At 44.4% G+C, this 17,867-nt stretch overlaps 1 protein-coding gene across 13 annotated transcripts in view; it reads right to left on the bottom strand.

The window, feature by feature from the left end:
- The window catches only part of PRKN (parkin RBR E3 ubiquitin protein ligase), a 1,393,119-nt gene that overhangs the window by 640,849 nt on the left and 734,403 nt on the right, over positions 1-17,867 (bottom strand). Inside the window, exon 7 of one of the 13 annotated variants that reach the window (XM_089332484.1) lies at positions 4,621-4,831. The exons of the other annotated variants lie outside the window; for them this stretch is intronic. Within the exon in view, the coding sequence (XP_089188610.1) occupies positions 4,664-4,831 (168 nt within the window). The 3' untranslated portion in view covers positions 4,621-4,663. Of the gene's footprint in view, positions 1-4,620; positions 4,832-17,867 lie in introns of those variants that run through there. 13 annotated transcript variants of the gene reach the window in all.

The following is a 17,867-nucleotide window of genomic DNA, read 5'->3' as shown; positions in this document are numbered from 1 at the left end:
CCCGTTAGGAAATTAGCAGCAGGCGAGAAATGGAAGAAGCTGCTTCCAAGGAGAGACTCTAAGGAACACCATGCAAGAGCATTACTGCTTAAGGCACTGAGTGTAACAAAGAGCGGTGAACTGAAGGAGAGACCTCCAGACACCCCACCGAGTTCAGCACCTCTTGGTCATGGGGGGCATCAGCTGGGCAGTGGTGGGAGCAGGTAGCCCATTGTGGATGATGACTGGGGGACCAAAATAGACACTTCCTGAGCATCACTTGCAGGTACAATTTGAACATTAGGGCAGAAAAAGATGATAAATCCAATGGACATTAAACTTTGAAAGACAAAGCCCTCCCTGGGCAAACAGCCAAGACCTCCTGAGCTAGGGGGACCCACGAGGTTTCCTTTTGCTGAACTCCTCTCCAAGGCGGCCCATTCCACACTTCACCTAACTCTGCTACCTGACCACTGAGTATCACCACAAACGTCGAAGCCAAGTCCAGTGCCAGCCCATGCCCATCTGACCTGGAACAGCACCACCACTGCTCAGAACATCCCATACCCTTTCTGCTGCCTAATTTTCCCTGAACTCCTGGAGCTCGCCCTGCCTGGAACCTCTCAGGCTTCCCTGCAACGAGAATAATGCCTCTTTAGTCCAGCTCTTGGAGCAGTGACATCCCCTGCTGTTTGTGCATCCCTACTGGGGACATCACTCAGGGCAGCTGATGTGCTCTGAATGGAAAACAGCCCCAGTCACTGGAAACTTCTGGGAAACCGTCATGCCTCACAGCTGCCACCACTCTCATCGGGCTGGTCGTCTTACTGTCACTGCCACAAGTCCCCCCCACTCAGGCTTTTTGCATCGTTACGTGAAGTCCCTTCCTTTCCTGTAATCAAGCCTTCCTTTTTGCCCTGACACAATTACAAGCCTGCTGCATCTGTCCTGGTCCAAGACTGTCACACATGTGTCAGCACCCGTCTCTGCACACACTTCGTCTACACTGGCCTGGAAAACCAGCCGGCCAGTCCCATTCTACCCTTGCATGTGACTGTGTGCCAACTTCCATCCAGCCGAGGTGCTCTGAGCTCACTGGCAGGGATGAGTGTGATCGTGTGCTCTGTGTCACCCACAGATCAGGCAGGGCTGTTACTGGGTACCCAGCTCTCTCTGAACATCTAGGGCAGATTCCACCGTCCTAACACTCAAACCCGCCACTCCAACCTCACCACCTCCTGGCCCTCCTCCTGCCTTCAGTTCCTTCCATGCTTCTCTCCATTCCCTTCCCATTAAAAAATCCCATTAAAATTAGGTGCCTTGTCAGCACTCTGCTTTCTCCTCTTACTGAAAACTCAACAGCTTCTGCTAGCCCTTAGGGCCACACAATCTCTATCATCCAGAGTGTGATTTGCAAATGCTCCCACATTGCACTCTAGCAGGAAGGTGGGACAACTCTCCCTGCTGTCTCAGAGCCTGCACAGGGGCTCCACACCCCTTTAAATTTAAATTTCTTAAAGAATTAAAATAATCCATCCACATCCACATTGACAAGAGGAACCCAATCACTTAAGACATCACTGCTTCCTTCCAGGGTACACACCAGTAGGAAGCTGGAATCAGGAATGCACTGGGACTCAAAGCCAGGCACCCTGATATGAGACACAAGTGTGCCAAGCAGTGTCTTAACCACCAAGAGAAGCCATTATCACAGTAACACACTCCTCACTCTCACCTTGAAACAACCCAAATGCTCCTACATGGACTCAGACAAATGAAAATAACACAGAATCCTCTGTGGTGTCTGAACTAAATTGCTGATCTTGAGGGCAACATACAAGAAGCTTAAGCCAAATTTTCTGAATCCAGCCAGACCCTCTTGTTTCTTATTGGCTTAGAGAAATTCTCGCTCTGTTTTGCTTATTTCAGATGCTGGTTCTCAGATCACCTGTCCCTTACGCTATGAATGATTTTCTCTCCATCGCTTTTCCTGGCCCTGACAAGGGCTGACTGTGGCTCAGATTGGAGAACGTGGGGGTCTTCAGTGATGACCTGCTTGTCTCCCTGAAACATCTCTTGCTATGTAAAACATTCATTCATACTGTCTGGAAAACTCACCGGCCTTAGTAGAACAGGAGATTGGAAAAAGAATGTTTAATTTCTTATGTTTATTTGCTAAACATATTAAATTCTAAAATGTGCTAAACACATGCTATCAAGAAATATACAACACTGGCAGAATATCATAATTTATGAATTGCAATTTAAAGTAGATTTCTGTACCTTAATTTTTTGTTCAGTATTTCTTTTTTAAAAAAATTACTTATTTTTTTGAAATGCTGTTAGGGGTGGGGGGAGGCAGAAAGGCCAAATGGCCACAATGGCCAGAATCAGCCAGGCTGAAGCCAGGAGCCGGGAGCTTCTCCAGGTCTCCTACATGGGTGTCAGTGGCCCAAGCATTTGGGTTATTTTCTTTCCCCTTTCCAGCACATTAGCAGAAAGCTGGAATAGAAATGGAGCAGCTGGGACTCAGACCAGCGCTCATCAGGGTGCCACCATTGTAGGTGGCTTTAACATGCTGTGGCATAATGCCAGCTCCAGGTCAACAGTTCTTTAAAGAGGCAAAATGAGAATCCAAGTTTCTGAGGCTGGACCATTTCCATGCATTCTTTTGTGGCTAAAAGATGATTTTTAATGATTAGCTTTTGTCTTATAAATTTTTCTTGCTAATGACTTACCAGAAAACCTATTTGCACACATTTGGAAGGCTGTCAGTTATTATCAATTGAAATTATACTGTTCAATTAATTGTTTATTCTATGATTTCCTGACTTTTCTATCTTTTATACCCATTTATCTTCAGAATCTAGAATTATGTTTATATATTCAATAAATATTTGTTCAGTGCTTGAATTGATGTCTTACATGAGATATATACATACATCCATATATATGATTGCTCTTTGGACTTTTATCTAGTCCTATAAAATACAAATAGTCCTTGTGTAACTGTTTCAAAATTAACTGATTCACAATAGCTTAAACAATGTTTGAAAATACAGAATCATAATGTTTGAAAATTATAAAAACTAAAAATTAAAAGGGACCAGCAAGTATAATATATTCTAAAAAGTTGCATACAATATGATCCACCCTCAAAGTATCCTTAGTTTGCATAATAATGCTGAAAATAGGGATTGTCATTGTGGCATGGTGGGTAAAGACACCTTCTGTGACACCAGCACCCCATATGGGCGCTGGTTCGAGTTCCGGCTGCTCCACTTCTCATCCAGCTCCCTGCTAATGCTCCTGGGAAAACAGTGTAAGATGTAAGTGTAAGATGGCTCAAGTGCATGGGCCCCTGCACCCATGTGAGAGTCCTGGAGGAAGCTCTGGGCTCCTGGATTGGCCTGGCCCGGCCCTGGGCATTTCAGCCATTTGGGAAGTAAACCAGCAGTTGGAAGATTCATTCTCCTCTCTCTCTCTCCTTCTCCCACACCCCACTTCTCCCTCTGTAATAAATTTCAAATAAATAAAAATAAATCTTAAAAAAGTAATAATAATAATGCTGGAATTAGAGAGTGCCTGCTGCATGGCAGGTACTCAGTGAGTGGCTTTATAAGTTTATCACCTAAGGTGAGGCTGCAAATGTCCTCTGGTGGACACTGTTCTCAATCCCCGCAAGCAAAGTGAAGAGACCAGTCACGCAAGTAGTGCTAAATCATTGTTCTCAATCTGTCATCATTCCATGCTCTAAACAGGACTTAAAAACCGGCACTGCTGGGTTAAAAATCCCCCTGTGAAGTCACTGGGACACTGTAGTTCCCCAACTAATCTGCGTCACTTTCTAGTAATTGCTATCCAGGATTGCTGACCACAGGGTTCACTGAGTCCTGTGACTGTGGCTGACGCACCCTGCCCTGTGTTTACCACTGCTATAGAACAGTTCTGGTTACTGCACATTCCCTAAGAGTACCAGAAGCCACTGCAGGATACCCCCGTGCGATGTCCCCTTGTATTTACAGGCCATGGCTTTGTTCTTAGAGGGTGTGTTCACACTATGATGAACCCTACAATGCATTCTTCTCCACTTAGGGGAGTATTTGCTTCATTCAAATGAAATTAACATTTCATCAAGAAAGCACATGTCTGACCCACAGCTGATCTTAGCAATGAATGCGTTTAACACATTTTCATTGTTCTACCAAGAAAACGTTTCGATGAAATGCATACCTCAAAATAATTAATACGTTAGTATAAAAATACTATTAAATGCTACATTGGACTGATTCTCTAGAGTCTTCTTCTATTAGACATTGTGCTAAGTGATATGAAGTGTGTCCCATAAACTCACTCTGTCCCATAAAGTCACTTGATGGTGTTTATCATTCTCATGAACATCGTGTAAATTTTGATGAAATAGTAGCTGCTTTGGCAAAGTCGACCTAATGATTCCAAGGTCTAACAAGGCCCACAGGCTGAGTGTCCCCACCCCTGCAGGAGGAACGGAAATAGTGGAGACAGAAAACAGTAATATGGCTGCCTGTTAACGACCCAGTCAACACAAGGCAAGTGGAGCACGCCAAAGCAGTTCTGAACAAAAATGTCACGTTTGTGGGGTCCTCAGTTACAGAGAAGGCAAAATGCCAATTCTTATTCACCTTTATTCAAACTATGCCAGGATTCAAGGACAGCAAAAAAAGTAATGTATAAAAGTAATCTTCGATTTGCGTCTCCTTTCTCTTTGCTGCTCACACCTCCACTCCACACCAGCCAGCCCGGCCACCATCGGCCCCTGAAGCACCGACAGGTCAGCATGCTGAGATGGCTCCTCCCAGGGACTCTCTTCTTCCTAAAAGCCAGCCACAGACAAGCTGTGGGAAGGGGACAGTGCAGCACCTCTCATTTCTCAGTCACCCCCGCTCCAGGTGCTGTGCACAGAGCAGCTCTCTGCGCCCGGGGTTCTGCTGAGAGCCACTTCCTGCTGGACAATCCTCACTCTCTGTTGCTCGGTGCTGGCGTGGTCTGTGCATCCCAACTCAGGCTGCAATGTTCCCAGTGCAGGGTCCGCTCCAGGCAGCTGTCCCAGATGTTCTTCTAACCCCCAGTACTTATCTCCCTTCTTACCAAGCGTGAGGGCATGAGGACTGGGTAGAGCACCATCGGAGCAGGGCATACACATCTCACACGCAGGAGCTCAGCAGACTGTCAGGCCAGGAGCAGGCCCCCAACAGGCATTCACAAAACGAGCGAGCCACACTTTTCTACCCACAAATTGCCATCATTTCCCTGCCTCCCAAAAGTGTTCCCAACCCTGCTGGCGTTACCACCTGTGGAGACTGGCCTGTCTCTCCAGGAAGCCTCCTTCCATCACCCCTGTCTCGGGCACTGGCCTTGTCTGAAGCCCCAGAGGCACTTTGCGGGCTGGTCTCCCCCAGGATGTGGGAATGACCCTCTCTCCCTCTGTCCACTCGCACAGGCACGTCCTGCAACAGCCCTGCCCATTCTTCCTAACCAAGACCGGGCTCAGAGGAGTCATTCTTGGCCCACACACCTGACCCCGCCCTGCAGTGTCCGCAGGCCACGGCAGCAGTGGATGCAACTCTCACTTCCCTGTCTGTGGGGCAGGGCACAGAAGAGATGGACGCTCACAAAGTGTTTTCCGGGCCCTGCAGAACCTGGATTTCAGTCATTTCTGTAAAATCTCTTCTTCTCAAACTGGAGCCCTAACTCTTCCAGGCCAGTCTCTGTTTCTGTGCAGCGATTAAAGCAATCAATAGGTACTAGAGAAGTAGCTGTTTCTTTCAACAGAGAGACACAGTTTGTACTAAATAGATTTTGCTTTTCGAGTCCTGAAATATAAAATAATTTCTTTTAAAATCTAAAAATAATTTCTCATAAAAAGCACTAGTGGGAGATGCTCAGCACGGAGCTCATTTTCCCAGACTGAGTATTGAGGGGTGGCCGTTGCCGACCTCGGGAAGTTCACCCGGCCTGGGGGGCTGATGCGAGGCTTGTTTTCCGGGAGACATAGGAGAAGTAACAGCTTCACCACAGGCCACTCTCATGCTTGAGATCTTCCCAGTTTTGATTTGATTCTCCATTTGCTTGTATTTTCCATTCTAAGTCTCATGTTTGATAAACTGTTTTCCAAAGGATAACTCCTAAGAAGTTCATTTTTATGGCCCTTGGTAACTTTTTGACAGCTAGCTTGATCTGAGTAAGAGAGATATTGGTCGCGTAATGACCACCATCAAGGCACACTGAAGTGCGTGTCTCGTGGCGCCATCAATCACCTTCCTGACGGATCCAGCAGAGGAGCAGGCCTCGTTCTCCTGCCCCATTGCTCTCACATCTTCCCTCCATTCGTCCCACTCCATTAGCCGCTCCTGCACTTTCACTGCGCCATCTCTGAGTGACCTCTAGGTCCTAATCCCTGATATTCTCATGTAGCTCTAATCTACCTTCCAGTTGAGATATCCGGTGATGTCTACAGGGAAATTTAATCTTGCTTAGCTCCAGTTCTCGGAATTTCACTTATAAATCTATTTGAAAGTATCTTTTTTTTAAAAAAAATACCTATTGCTATCTTTTCTGGTAGATGGATACATCTTCCCTAATAGTGGTCTGGAAGCACACTTTCTTTGGTGTAATCATGATAAATTCTGCTGTGACTTCTTTGTTGTCTGGGGTCCTTTTCTGAAGCTGTTTTGCAGTTTTAAGTATAGTCTTTTACTGACCTACCTAGCCCTGAGATCACTCTACGGAAAGAGAAAAAATAATAGGCAAGTAAAATTTTCGAAGCCTCTAGGATTAACAAATAGGTTTAAAGTTTCTCCTATTTAAAGGAGGCTGTGGGAACATACAGGATTTACTTCTGTACACAAAATAAGGTGTAAAGTACAGGACAGAGAACAGCAGATCATCGTGTGTAAAGCACAAAGTACAATTCGCAGAGACCAGGAATTCCCTGCAATGGGCAGGCAAGAATTATTTTCAGAATTTGAAAATGTATTATGGAAATTGAACATTTGCTTGAAAGATGGTATCACAGACTAAGCTAAGGTTACCTGTGTGTGATGCCTGTGAATATCTGGAGTGTGTGGATTTTCGGCTACAGCAGGCACCAACTCTGGCACCTGGCTTCCTTTCCAGCGAGATTAATTTTTTCTGTGATAGTTGACGAAGAGTCTTTTAACAAATTATGGAGAAGATGGCTGTTGATTTAATTTTCCACTAAATTGTGAAAGAGTCCAGATGAAAGCACACAGAAAGGAAGGCTGAGCTGAATTGAGTCTAGCCTTTAGGCCCTCCTATCACTTGGGGTTCTTAAAAACTGCTTAAGTTCTACAGCATTCTTTAAAATGGACCTACTTCTCCCTAGCTGACTAATTCATCTTCACATATAAACAAGGTTTTGATTTTTACTCAACTTTTTAACACTTTAGCTAATTCCATAACAAAATATCCATCTTCAAGTTTTAACTTTAACCTTTCACAAAAGAACAAGAAATGTTTTGTTATTGAGCACTCCAAACTTGGCTTAGAAACTAGCCGTCCTTGGGTCTGAGTACTTGACCGGTTTTTGAAAAATGCTCTAAGAAGTTTCTAGTTTGTCACCCAAATTGCATGTCAGACAACACAGAACACTTTGTCACGCTTAGACGCCATTCAATCATAATCTGAGTTTGACTTGAAAGCTTTCACAATTCAATTTCATTTAAAATTAAGAAAATATGACTGCAGAGAACAGTGGAGGGGCAGGGAAAACATTTTCCTTGGCCAAACTACAGGGCAGAGGAGGGGGGTGACAGCATGTGTTCCTCCTGTACCTGTTTTCCTTCTCTACCCTCCACACCACAAGGGCTGGGTTTGGTTATATGTTTGGAGCTGGTTTTGCCAACATTGGTTACTGCACGGTGAGTGTAAGCTTGGGCAATGCAACAATAGTAGCCGTGGCTCCTTCGTTGTACACATAAAGATGTTCACCTGTGACTGTCTCAGGGATCCTGGGTCAATCCAGAATTTTCTTAGAACAAAACTAACCTTTCATAATAATGATCCTGGAAAAAATAAGGACACAGCGCCTATCCAGGGAACCTTCCAGAGACATCCTGGGGCTCACAGTATGAGAGTCTAATGATATCTGAAAGGTGAGAACAACCAAAACGCAGACAGAACCCACTGAGGATGGTAACTGATCAAACTGAAATAGCATAAGAAACTTTCTGGACATAGAATATGCAAATGACTAATAAATCAAATCTGCTCAGTATTAGGAGATTCTTATTTACTATTCACTTTGTTTTACTCCATCTCTCAAGAAGATGAAATCAGAGATGCAGACCATGAATATTAACTTGGAGTCAAACCAACGCTCCAGTCGATATACGTGGGGCCCAACAGGGAGAGAATGTGAGAAACAAATTTCATACTGACCAAGGTGAAAACTCCCCATTTATTACACTGAGTTTAATAGTTGTGTTATTTATTATCATTCAGGGATAGCTTTAAGTTCTAATTTCATTTGAAATAAATCCTGGAACTACTTTGAGAGAGTCTACTTGAGCGTTCCTGAAGAAAAAAAGTGCTTTATGCAAAAGTTTAACTGATGTCAAAACTAAGTCAGCTGAAAAAGAAAATATTATATTACTTTATGTGGGATTTTAGGCATTTTTTTGCATTTCAATAAGAGAAAGTAGAATGCATGTTACAGCCTATTAAGCAGTAAACCAACACCCTTCAATAAAAATTTTAAAAATGACCTTGGTAGTACTTTACTTTGAGAGATAATTTTAATAGATTTTTCCCCATTAAATGGAACATCCCCCTCTCCCAAACCCCGCTGTCCAACCATCAGAAGTGAGGGCAAAAGCAACATCTCACAGTCGTGTAAGAAATGGCCCCATTACCATAAGCACCTCTGAAGCTAGATGATTTTACAGGGGAGGGTTCAATCACAGGGAGTCTAGGTGTTACACTTTGGAACTCAGAAACAATCGCTAGGGTAAGGCGGTTGACTCAGCAGTTGAGTTGAGACGCTCACATTCCACATAGGAGTGTTCCAGTTCTACTCTCATAATGCACATCCCAGGAGGTGGCAGGTAATGGCTCAGGTAGTAGGTCTCAGCTACCCACATGGTAGATGCAAATTGAGTTCCTGGCTCCTAGCTTTGGCCTGGACCATCAACCATTGTGAATATTCAGGGAGTAAGCTGGTAGAGGGGACATCCCTTTCTCTTTCTCTCTCTCTCTCTCTCTCTCTCTCCCCTTCCCTCACTCCCTCCCTCCCTCTCCTCTCTTTCTAATTACATATAAATAAATAAATAAATAAAGGGACTAGGTAGGTGAGAAAAAGTATTGTAAAGAGGAAAGGATAGCCTAGGGGTGAGCATGTAGCCTAGTGGTTAAGATGTTGGTTCAGATGCTTGTAGCAATGTAGCACCTGGAGTTGACACCCGGGGCCAGCTCTTGACCCTAGCTTCCTCCAGTGCACCAAAAAGGAAACCTGTCGAAGTGAAATGGACACTATGAGAAACAGTGACTTGATCAGCCCTTGTCCTGACTGTTGATGTACAATTTAATACTTTATCCCTTTCAGTATTTTTTTTGTTCTAGTTAATACTATTGGTTGAACTCTGTAATTAACACACAATTATTCTTAGGTGTTTAAATTTAACTGAAAAGTGATCCCTGTTAAATATAAGAGTGGGAATAAGAGAGAGAAGAAATGTACAATTTCGGACATGCTCAATAGGACTTGCCCCAAACGGTGGAGTTAGAAACGTGCCAGGGGATTCCAATACAATCTCATCAAGTGGCATGTACCAATGCCATCTCACTAGTCCAAGTGATCAATTTCAGTTTACAATTGATCATACTGATAGGTCTAAGAGTCAAAGGGATCACATAAACAAGACTAGTGTCTGCGAATACTAACTGATAGAATAAAAAAGGGAGAGAATGATCCAACATGGAGAGCGGGATACACAGCAGACTCACAGAATGGCAGATGTCCTAAATACCACTCTGGCCTCAGAATCAGCCCTTAAGGCATTTGATCTGGCTGAAGAGCCCATGACAGTATTTTAGGCATGGGAAGCCAAGACACTCTGGCAAAAAAACAAAAACAAAACCCTAAATGAAAGATCTCTGCGAGTGAGATCCCAGTAGAAAGAACGGGCCATCAAAGAAGGAGGTACCTTTCTCTGAAGGGAGGAGAGAACTTCCACTTTGACTATGACCCTGTCTGAATAAGATTGAAGTCAGTGAACTCAAAAGGCTTCCATAGCCTTGGCAACTCATGACTAGAGCCTAGAGATTACTGACGCCATAAACAAGAGTGTCAAATTATTAAGTCAGCAACAGGAGTCACTGTGTACTTACTCCTCATGTAGGATCTCAGTCCTTAATGTGTTGTTCAATGTGAATTAATGCTATAACTAGTACTCAAACAGTATTTTACACTTTATGTTCTGTGTGGGTGCAAACTGATGAAATCTTTACTTAATATATGCTAAATTGATCTTCTGTATATAAAGATCATTGAAAATGAATCTTGATGTGAATGGAAGGGGAGAGGGAGAGGGAGATTGGTGGGTTATGGGTGGGAGGGAAGTTATGGGGGGGAACCATTGTAATCCATAAGCTGTACTTTGGAAATTTATATTTACTAAATAAGAATATATATATATATATAAAAGAATAAATCAGGGATTTTGCTTTTTTGAAATTTAACTACAAGAAAATTTTTTTCAAAACCTTTGATAGAAGTTGAAATTTTGATAACAGTGTCCAAAATACTCTTAAAGAAATAACATTGCGGCTGGCGCCGTGGTTCACTAGGCTAATCCTCCGCCTTGCGGCGCCGGCACACCAGGTTCTAGTCCAGGTCGGGGCGCCAGATTCTGTCCCGGCTGCCCCTCTCCCAGGCCAGCTCTCTGCTGTGGCCCAGGAGTGCAGTGGAGGATGGCCCAAGTCCTTGGGCCCTGTACCTCATGGGAGACTAGGAGAAGCAACTGGCTCCTGCCTTCAGATCAGCGCGGTGCACCGGCCGCAGCGCGCTGGCCGTGGCGGCCATTGGAGGGTGAACCAACGGCAAAGGAAGACCTTTCTCTCTGTCTCTCTCTCTCACTGTCCACTCTGCCTGTCAAAAAAAAAAAAAAAAAAAAAAAAGAAAGAAAGAAATAACATTGCAAAGTGACTTAGAAAATTCAGAGGTTATAGTTATTATTTAGCTGCATTTTGTAAATGCAATTTAGAAAAGTAGTTTTATGAGAGAAGATGAAGAAATCAAACTTTCCAGACTGAATGCAATCCACAGGCATAGGTATTCCAATATGTGCTTACTTCCAAATCTTATTTAGTAAAAATTTATTCAGTACTCATTAAAAATGGTAGGAAAAATAGTTGTGTAAAATCATTACGTTTCCCATCTTCTTAAACAATTTTTAAATAATTTTAATTTTTTATTTTTTATTTTATTTTATTTTATTTATTTATTTTTTTTTTGACAGGCAGAGTGGACAGTGAGAGAGAGAGACAGAGAGAAAGGTCTTCCTTTTGCCGTTGGTTCACCCTCCAATGGCCGCCGCGGCCGGCGCGCTGCGGCCGGCGCACCGCGCTGATCCGGTGGCAGGAGCCAGGAACCAGGTGCTTTTCCTGGTCTCCCATGGGGTGCAGGGCCCAAGCACCTGGGCCATCCTCCACTGCACTCCCGGGCCACAGCAGAGGGCTGGCCTGGAAGAGGGGCAACCGGGACAGAATCCGGCGCCCCGACCGGGACTAGAACCCGGTGTGCCGGCGCCGCTAGGCGGAGGATTAGCCTAGTGAGCCGCGGCGCCGGCCTTAATTTTTTATTTTATAAAGTATTTATGTACCTAAATTTTCTGTTTAAACATGAATGCAGCTACACCCCTAAATTTGTGGCATGTGGTGTATTTGTTGCTTGTCCCATATTTCCATGCTGATCTTTTTGCTGATTTAGTGATTCAGATTTCCGTATAGGAGACATTTTTAGGATTATATTCCCGTTGGGGATATTTGGTGATCATATTCTTGTTGGCAATATTTAAATTCCTTCATATTCTAAAGCGTGATTGACTGTTGGAATGTTTCCCATACGCTGCTACACACTGGGATCCCTGCAGGTGCCATAAGTCTCCTCGCTGGTGACCCCCTTGTTCCCTCCTGGGCTTACCCTGCAGGGGCTCTCCCTGCTCTGCCTTGTGTCTCTCTCACCATGATGACGGCTTTATGCATATGACTTGCTCATTCTGACAGTGATTCCTTAGTACATTTTTAATTCATGTCACTAAGATCACTCAATTTTTAACTGCTGTACCTTCCTGGATTATTGAATGTTTAATTAAAATCTAAGGGACCTTCTTTTCAGTGTTTTCCCCCCTAAATTAATTTATATTTAATTAAAATGGCTTCAACGGCTTCATTTAGTTAATACTTGCCTGTGGTATCACTTTCCATACTTCTATGTCATCCACCCAGAAGCCTCTGTGTTCGGGCTCAGTCAATGCATTTACATTCACGCCCCCCCCCCCCCCCCCCCGGCACAGGGGGTTGCATTTGGGTCATTTTGTGTGGTTTCCTCCCTGCACTTCACTCTCCCTCCTTCTTTTTCCTCGTTACCTTTCTCTCTACTAATTTTACACTTTATCTTTTATTGCAGTCCTTGGGCAGTCATGAGGGATGCTGTGAATGGGTCTTTAACTTCTAGCATTTGACAGGGACCATGCCTGGCCTGACCTCATCGCTGGGCCTGAAACTGCCTCCCAGGAGGTTATAGGGAGAGGCAACCTGAAGGTTCTGAGCCTGAGGGTACAATGAGGGTGCAATGATGAACTAGGAGGCCGGGACCCATGAGCCCTGAAGATGAGGTTGGCTGCCTTTCCAAGGAGCAAAAACAGGCAGTGATTGACCCATGTGCGGGGAACTTTGCTGCTGTGTCCTCCCTAGGATTTGAGTTCACCCCAGTATCATCAACTGGAGCATGGTGAGAGGCCCATGTGCTGGACAGCAAGGACTTGAAACTGATCAAGTCAATGTCAAGGGAGATCCAGCTTTGAACCTACAAATCGACTATGTTCAGGAAGACCTTTGAGGATCAGCTCCCGTTTACCGCCAGGAAATTCACAAAGGAGAAAATCCCCATGAGTCAGAGGATGGGGAATAAGACACCAGGGTAAACAGCCCAAGAGCAGTGGCAGTGAGGATGCTGCCTTCCTTCCAAACCCTCTCCACCATGGCACCGGGAGTTCCAAGCAAAGAGCCATGCTTTGAGTGCAGTGGATGGGAGGCAGCCTGGAGACAGAGCCCTTGGCTCCCTAGGGACAAAGACGCCCAGGCAGAAGGGACATAGGAGTGAAGCCCGGGGAGAAGCTCCTCAGTCAGCACCCCAAGGTGCTGCCAGCACAAAGCCTCGGAAGGGCAGCCAAGTCCAGAAATTCTTCACCTGTGACTCACGCCCCCATCGGCACATGCTCACACTAGAGGGAAACCTGCGGGGACAGCCCAGGTGGGGAAGCCGCCTGCTTGGCTCATCACCAGGAAGTCCACTTTCCTCACAGGACCTCAGGGCACAGCCAACGTGGAACACGTTTGGCAGAAGACGTGTACATCAGCTGTGGCCTCGGAGGTACTGTAGGCACGGGGACCTCGTCAGCTGTCTGCTTGTCTTTACTTAGGAAAAAAGTGTTCACACTTGAGAGGTGAACTGCAGAGTGGCCTGCGGAAGAAACCTCCATGCACCAGAGGATCCTGGCCCCCAGGAGATGAGGCTCTGACAGGAGCCACAGGTGTGGGAAGCTTTCAGGGTAGCCTGCACGCTCACTTCCCTGGAAGCAGGATGGAGCTCACCCCTATGGCCCAGGACAGATGCCTTCATCTTCTCCCTCCTCATCAATGCAGAACTTTCCCTGCCCTCCCTACAGGGACTTCAGATGGGTCCCTGTCCACTGGGGTGGCCTTTCCCTTTGCCTGTACTGGGTTAGGTGTGGACCTGATCCAGTCTGGCTAAGGGAACCCGGAGGAGGGAGACAGCAGCTGGAAGCTTCTAGACAAGTTTGCCTGCTCCTCGGATTGATGTAGGTGCTGCTGCGGCAGCAGCAAGGCCATCTTCAACCAGCCTCAGTCATGTTCTAGGTCAGCTGGGGACTGTGTGATCATGAAGGCCTTTGTGTGATCACATTTCATCTGGGAGCTTCTTCCAGACAAGGTTGACAATACAAACAGGTTTCTACCAGCCTGGTGGAGGGAAGGGTCATTCAGCACCAGGGGCACATGCCTGGGGACATCCGGAAGGCAGGGAAGGACCCTCTGTCCCATCATGGGCTCTCAGGGACTCTGTGGAAGGAAGCTGGTTGTCAGGAAGGTAGAATTACTTAGAATGAGGGGAACTACTGTGTAGAGTGGCCAAGGAGGACAGGCCAGGGCTGTCTCACTCTCAGGGCATCTGCACTTCCCACACAGTTGGAAAGGAAGCTGCCTCCCGGGCCCTGGCAAGGGGCCCACAGCTGTGAGTGGGCAGGGGACTGGCTCTGCTGTGAGAGGGTGCTGAGGACAGCACACAGCTTGGTCCAGCTGCTACCCTTCCAGCAGGTGCTTGAGGTTTGAATTTCTATGTGAAATCTCTTGATGGTGCTGGGGCTTCTTGTTGCTTTACTGGGATGTCACTGACATCAAATAAACTCAGATACTCATACATATATTTGATAGGTTTTGAAATCCACAGTACCCCATGATAATGAACCACTGATGTATTCCATTGTGTGGGAGACCATAGTCTTCATCCGTTCACCTATTATTGGACATGGATGTTGTTTCCAGTTTGGGCCATTACAAATAAAGCTGGTAGAAATATTTATGTACCAAAAGCACATTTGATTTCAAATAGTACCTTTACTTTCCATTGAAAAATACAAAGATGCTAGCATGCTTTAGTTTTATGCTCTATGCTCACAAGTAATATTGGCCAGTAGATTTATTTTATCTTCATCAATATGTGCATAAATCAAATATATTTACTTTTTTTCTTAGATTTATTTATACTTTTTGCAACCATTCCTTCTCAACTTTCAAGTTTTCTTCTGGGATCAGTTTCATTCTGAAATGTGTAATTAAAAAATTTAAATAATTTGTAGATGGAAGTAGATTCCAGGAGTTTGTCTGCATGGAAGTATCTTTTTATTATTGTTCTTTTTTAATTTTTAAAAATTTATTTACTTGAAAGGCAAAAAAAGAGAAGGGGAGAGGAGGAGAGGGAAGCAAGAGAGAGAAGAAAAAGAGAGATCTCTCATCCTTTATTTCACTCTCTGAAAGCCTCCAACAGTCAGGGCTGGATGAGACAGGAGCTGGGATCCCAGAACTCAATCCAGGTGTCCCATATAGGTGGCAGGGACCCACGTACTTGGGCCATTGCCTGCTGCCTCCTGGAGTGAGTATTATCCAGAAGCTGGAATTGGATTGGATCTGTGAGCCAAACCCAGGCCCTCTAATATGGGTTGCAGGCATCCCAAGCAGATTCTTAACTGATACAGCAAATGTCTACTCCTTTATTGCTGTTCTTATTCTTCATTCTTAGAACATTTTTTCTGATATATGATTAATATTTACTATCTTTTTGAGAGATAAAGAAGTTGTTTTATATTTTTTGTTAATTTATTTTATTTTAAGGCAGTGAAACAGAGAGCGAGACAGAGACAGACAGAGAACCTCCAATCTACTACTTTACTCCCAAAATACCCGGGAGCCTGAAACTCCACCTAGGTTTCCCAAAGGCATGTCAGGGACCCAAGGTCTTGAGCCATCACCTGCTGTCTTCCCAGTGTGTATATGAGCAAGAGCAGTCAAATCACAGATGATATGGGATGAGGACATCCCAAGCAGTGTCTCAACCACAGCACCTATTGCCTGTCCCGACATTTACTTTAATATTTCATCTGTCTCTGCTACTAACACTGATTATCAGTTGAATTGTCATTCAACTTCCAGTTGAACTGTGAAGTGCCTGTGTCGTTGTAGCTGCTTTTGGAATCTTCTCTTTGACTTTGATGATCTACAGTTTCAATATGGTCTGTTTACATACGGTTGTCACTGTAGTCACCCTTGTGGCAAAGTCCTCAAAATTGCAGACTTTATAGCAGTCTCTCTATCATTTTCTTTTGGAAATGTAACATTTGAATTTTGCAATTCTCTCTTCCAAGTTTTAAAATGCCTCTTTTGTATTTTAAGCTTGATTTTTTTTTTCTGACTGTATTTTGTGTCTATTTCTAAGGTTAAATTTCAAATCTAATTTTTCTTTTCATTTATGTCATAGGCTGTTGAGCCTACTGAGAAATTTTCAAGGCTAGAATCTCATGTTTGTGGTGTGTGTGTGTGTAGTCTGATGGAATATTTATGATAGTCTGTTTTTTGCATCATTTGTTACATGCACCCCATTTTAAGCATATTAACCATACTTACATTCTCCCCATGCTACTTTCAGTTTTTGTGTTCTTTCCAGGTTTAAATTCTGTCCAGTCTCATTTCACAGTGGCTTGTTTCTATATATACAAGTATTTTGTGATGTTTCTGATGACTAGCTCATGCTTTACGAAACATTATCAACAGAAATTACTTGAGGACTCATTGGAAAGCACAGTTCTCCTGGGAGTATCTGGACCAGTTACAGGCTCGTATGGGTCATGACCAACTCATGACTATGTCACCCAGTATTGCAACTCAGAGCTTTATGTGTCTGTCACACAGGAAGTATAAATATTGGCTCCAAACCCAGGCTAAGATGAGTTTGTGTTTACAAATTCTTACGGTGAACATTTTATCCTTTAAGAAAAAAAAAATAGGCAAGGGTTCCTACCACCTTTATCTCCAGTTGATCCAATGGGGGTGCCCTATTTTATGAGTCCTAGTATTGTGTGGGATTTGTAGTTCACTTCCATATTGGAAAAGCCCTCAGGCCCAACCCAGTCCCTGGGCACATTTGTCTCCCTCTACTCCCTGCTGCTTAGTGGTACCGCAACATGGCAGCTGGAGTCAGCAATACCATTTCCTCTCAGGGGTCTGATTTTCTCTGAATATTTGGCATACTTTGTCAATATAGCCGATCTCTTAAACACACATGCTTTGTGATTTAATCTAACATTTTTAGAGGGTGTGAACTGCAATGATTTTTATAGGGATCAATTCACTATGCTGCCAGAAATAGAGCTGCAATGCCACTGAATTTATACTGAATTCTCTACATGGATGTCAAAGGCAAGTAAATCTGCAATAAGTAAAGGACATGATTTTCAACACAGTTATCCCCTTTGACTAATTTGAAGCTAAATCCTTGGAGAGGTAGAATTCTCTGTTCTGCTGTGACTTAATCCTGCCAATTACCATCGAGGTGTATGACAAGTAGTCAGACAGTCAATGATTGAAGTCGATTTTCAAAGGATCTCACATTACTGTAAAGATGACATAGAGAACATGTTATGCATACCAGAGGATGGGTGAATGGGTGGATGGATAGTTGCATGTGTGTAAGGGTGTCTATTGCACATACATTAGTATATGTAATTATGTTGTATACATGAATACACTTGAGAAACCTGCTCTGCAAAACGTATGCAGTGCAGCTTCGTCACGGGAGGTGACTCATGACTGCAGCATGCCTTGATGCCTGTGAGTGACATGCAAGCCGTTACCTTTCCTTCGGAATTTGCATTAGCAGCCACCCTGCCGGTGGTCCCTCGTTCTGTTTCATTGCTGTCTGGGTACCCCTGCCATCATCCAGCAGACTGGGGAGAGGAGGCACAGCTAATGGCACCAGCTCAAACGCTCTGTCTTTGCTTCGGACGGATTTTGATCCTTAGAGAAGATGTTAGCTGCCA

Source organism: Oryctolagus cuniculus, chromosome 5, assembly GCF_051225735.1.
Source record: "Oryctolagus cuniculus isolate XC-2025 breed Fujian yellow rabbit chromosome 5, ASM5122573v1, whole genome shotgun sequence".
In the NCBI taxonomy this organism is placed as follows: domain Eukaryota; kingdom Metazoa; phylum Chordata; class Mammalia; order Lagomorpha; family Leporidae; genus Oryctolagus; species Oryctolagus cuniculus.
The sequence above is the reverse complement of the archived record's forward strand: the minus strand, read 5'-3'. Positions and strand labels throughout refer to the sequence as shown.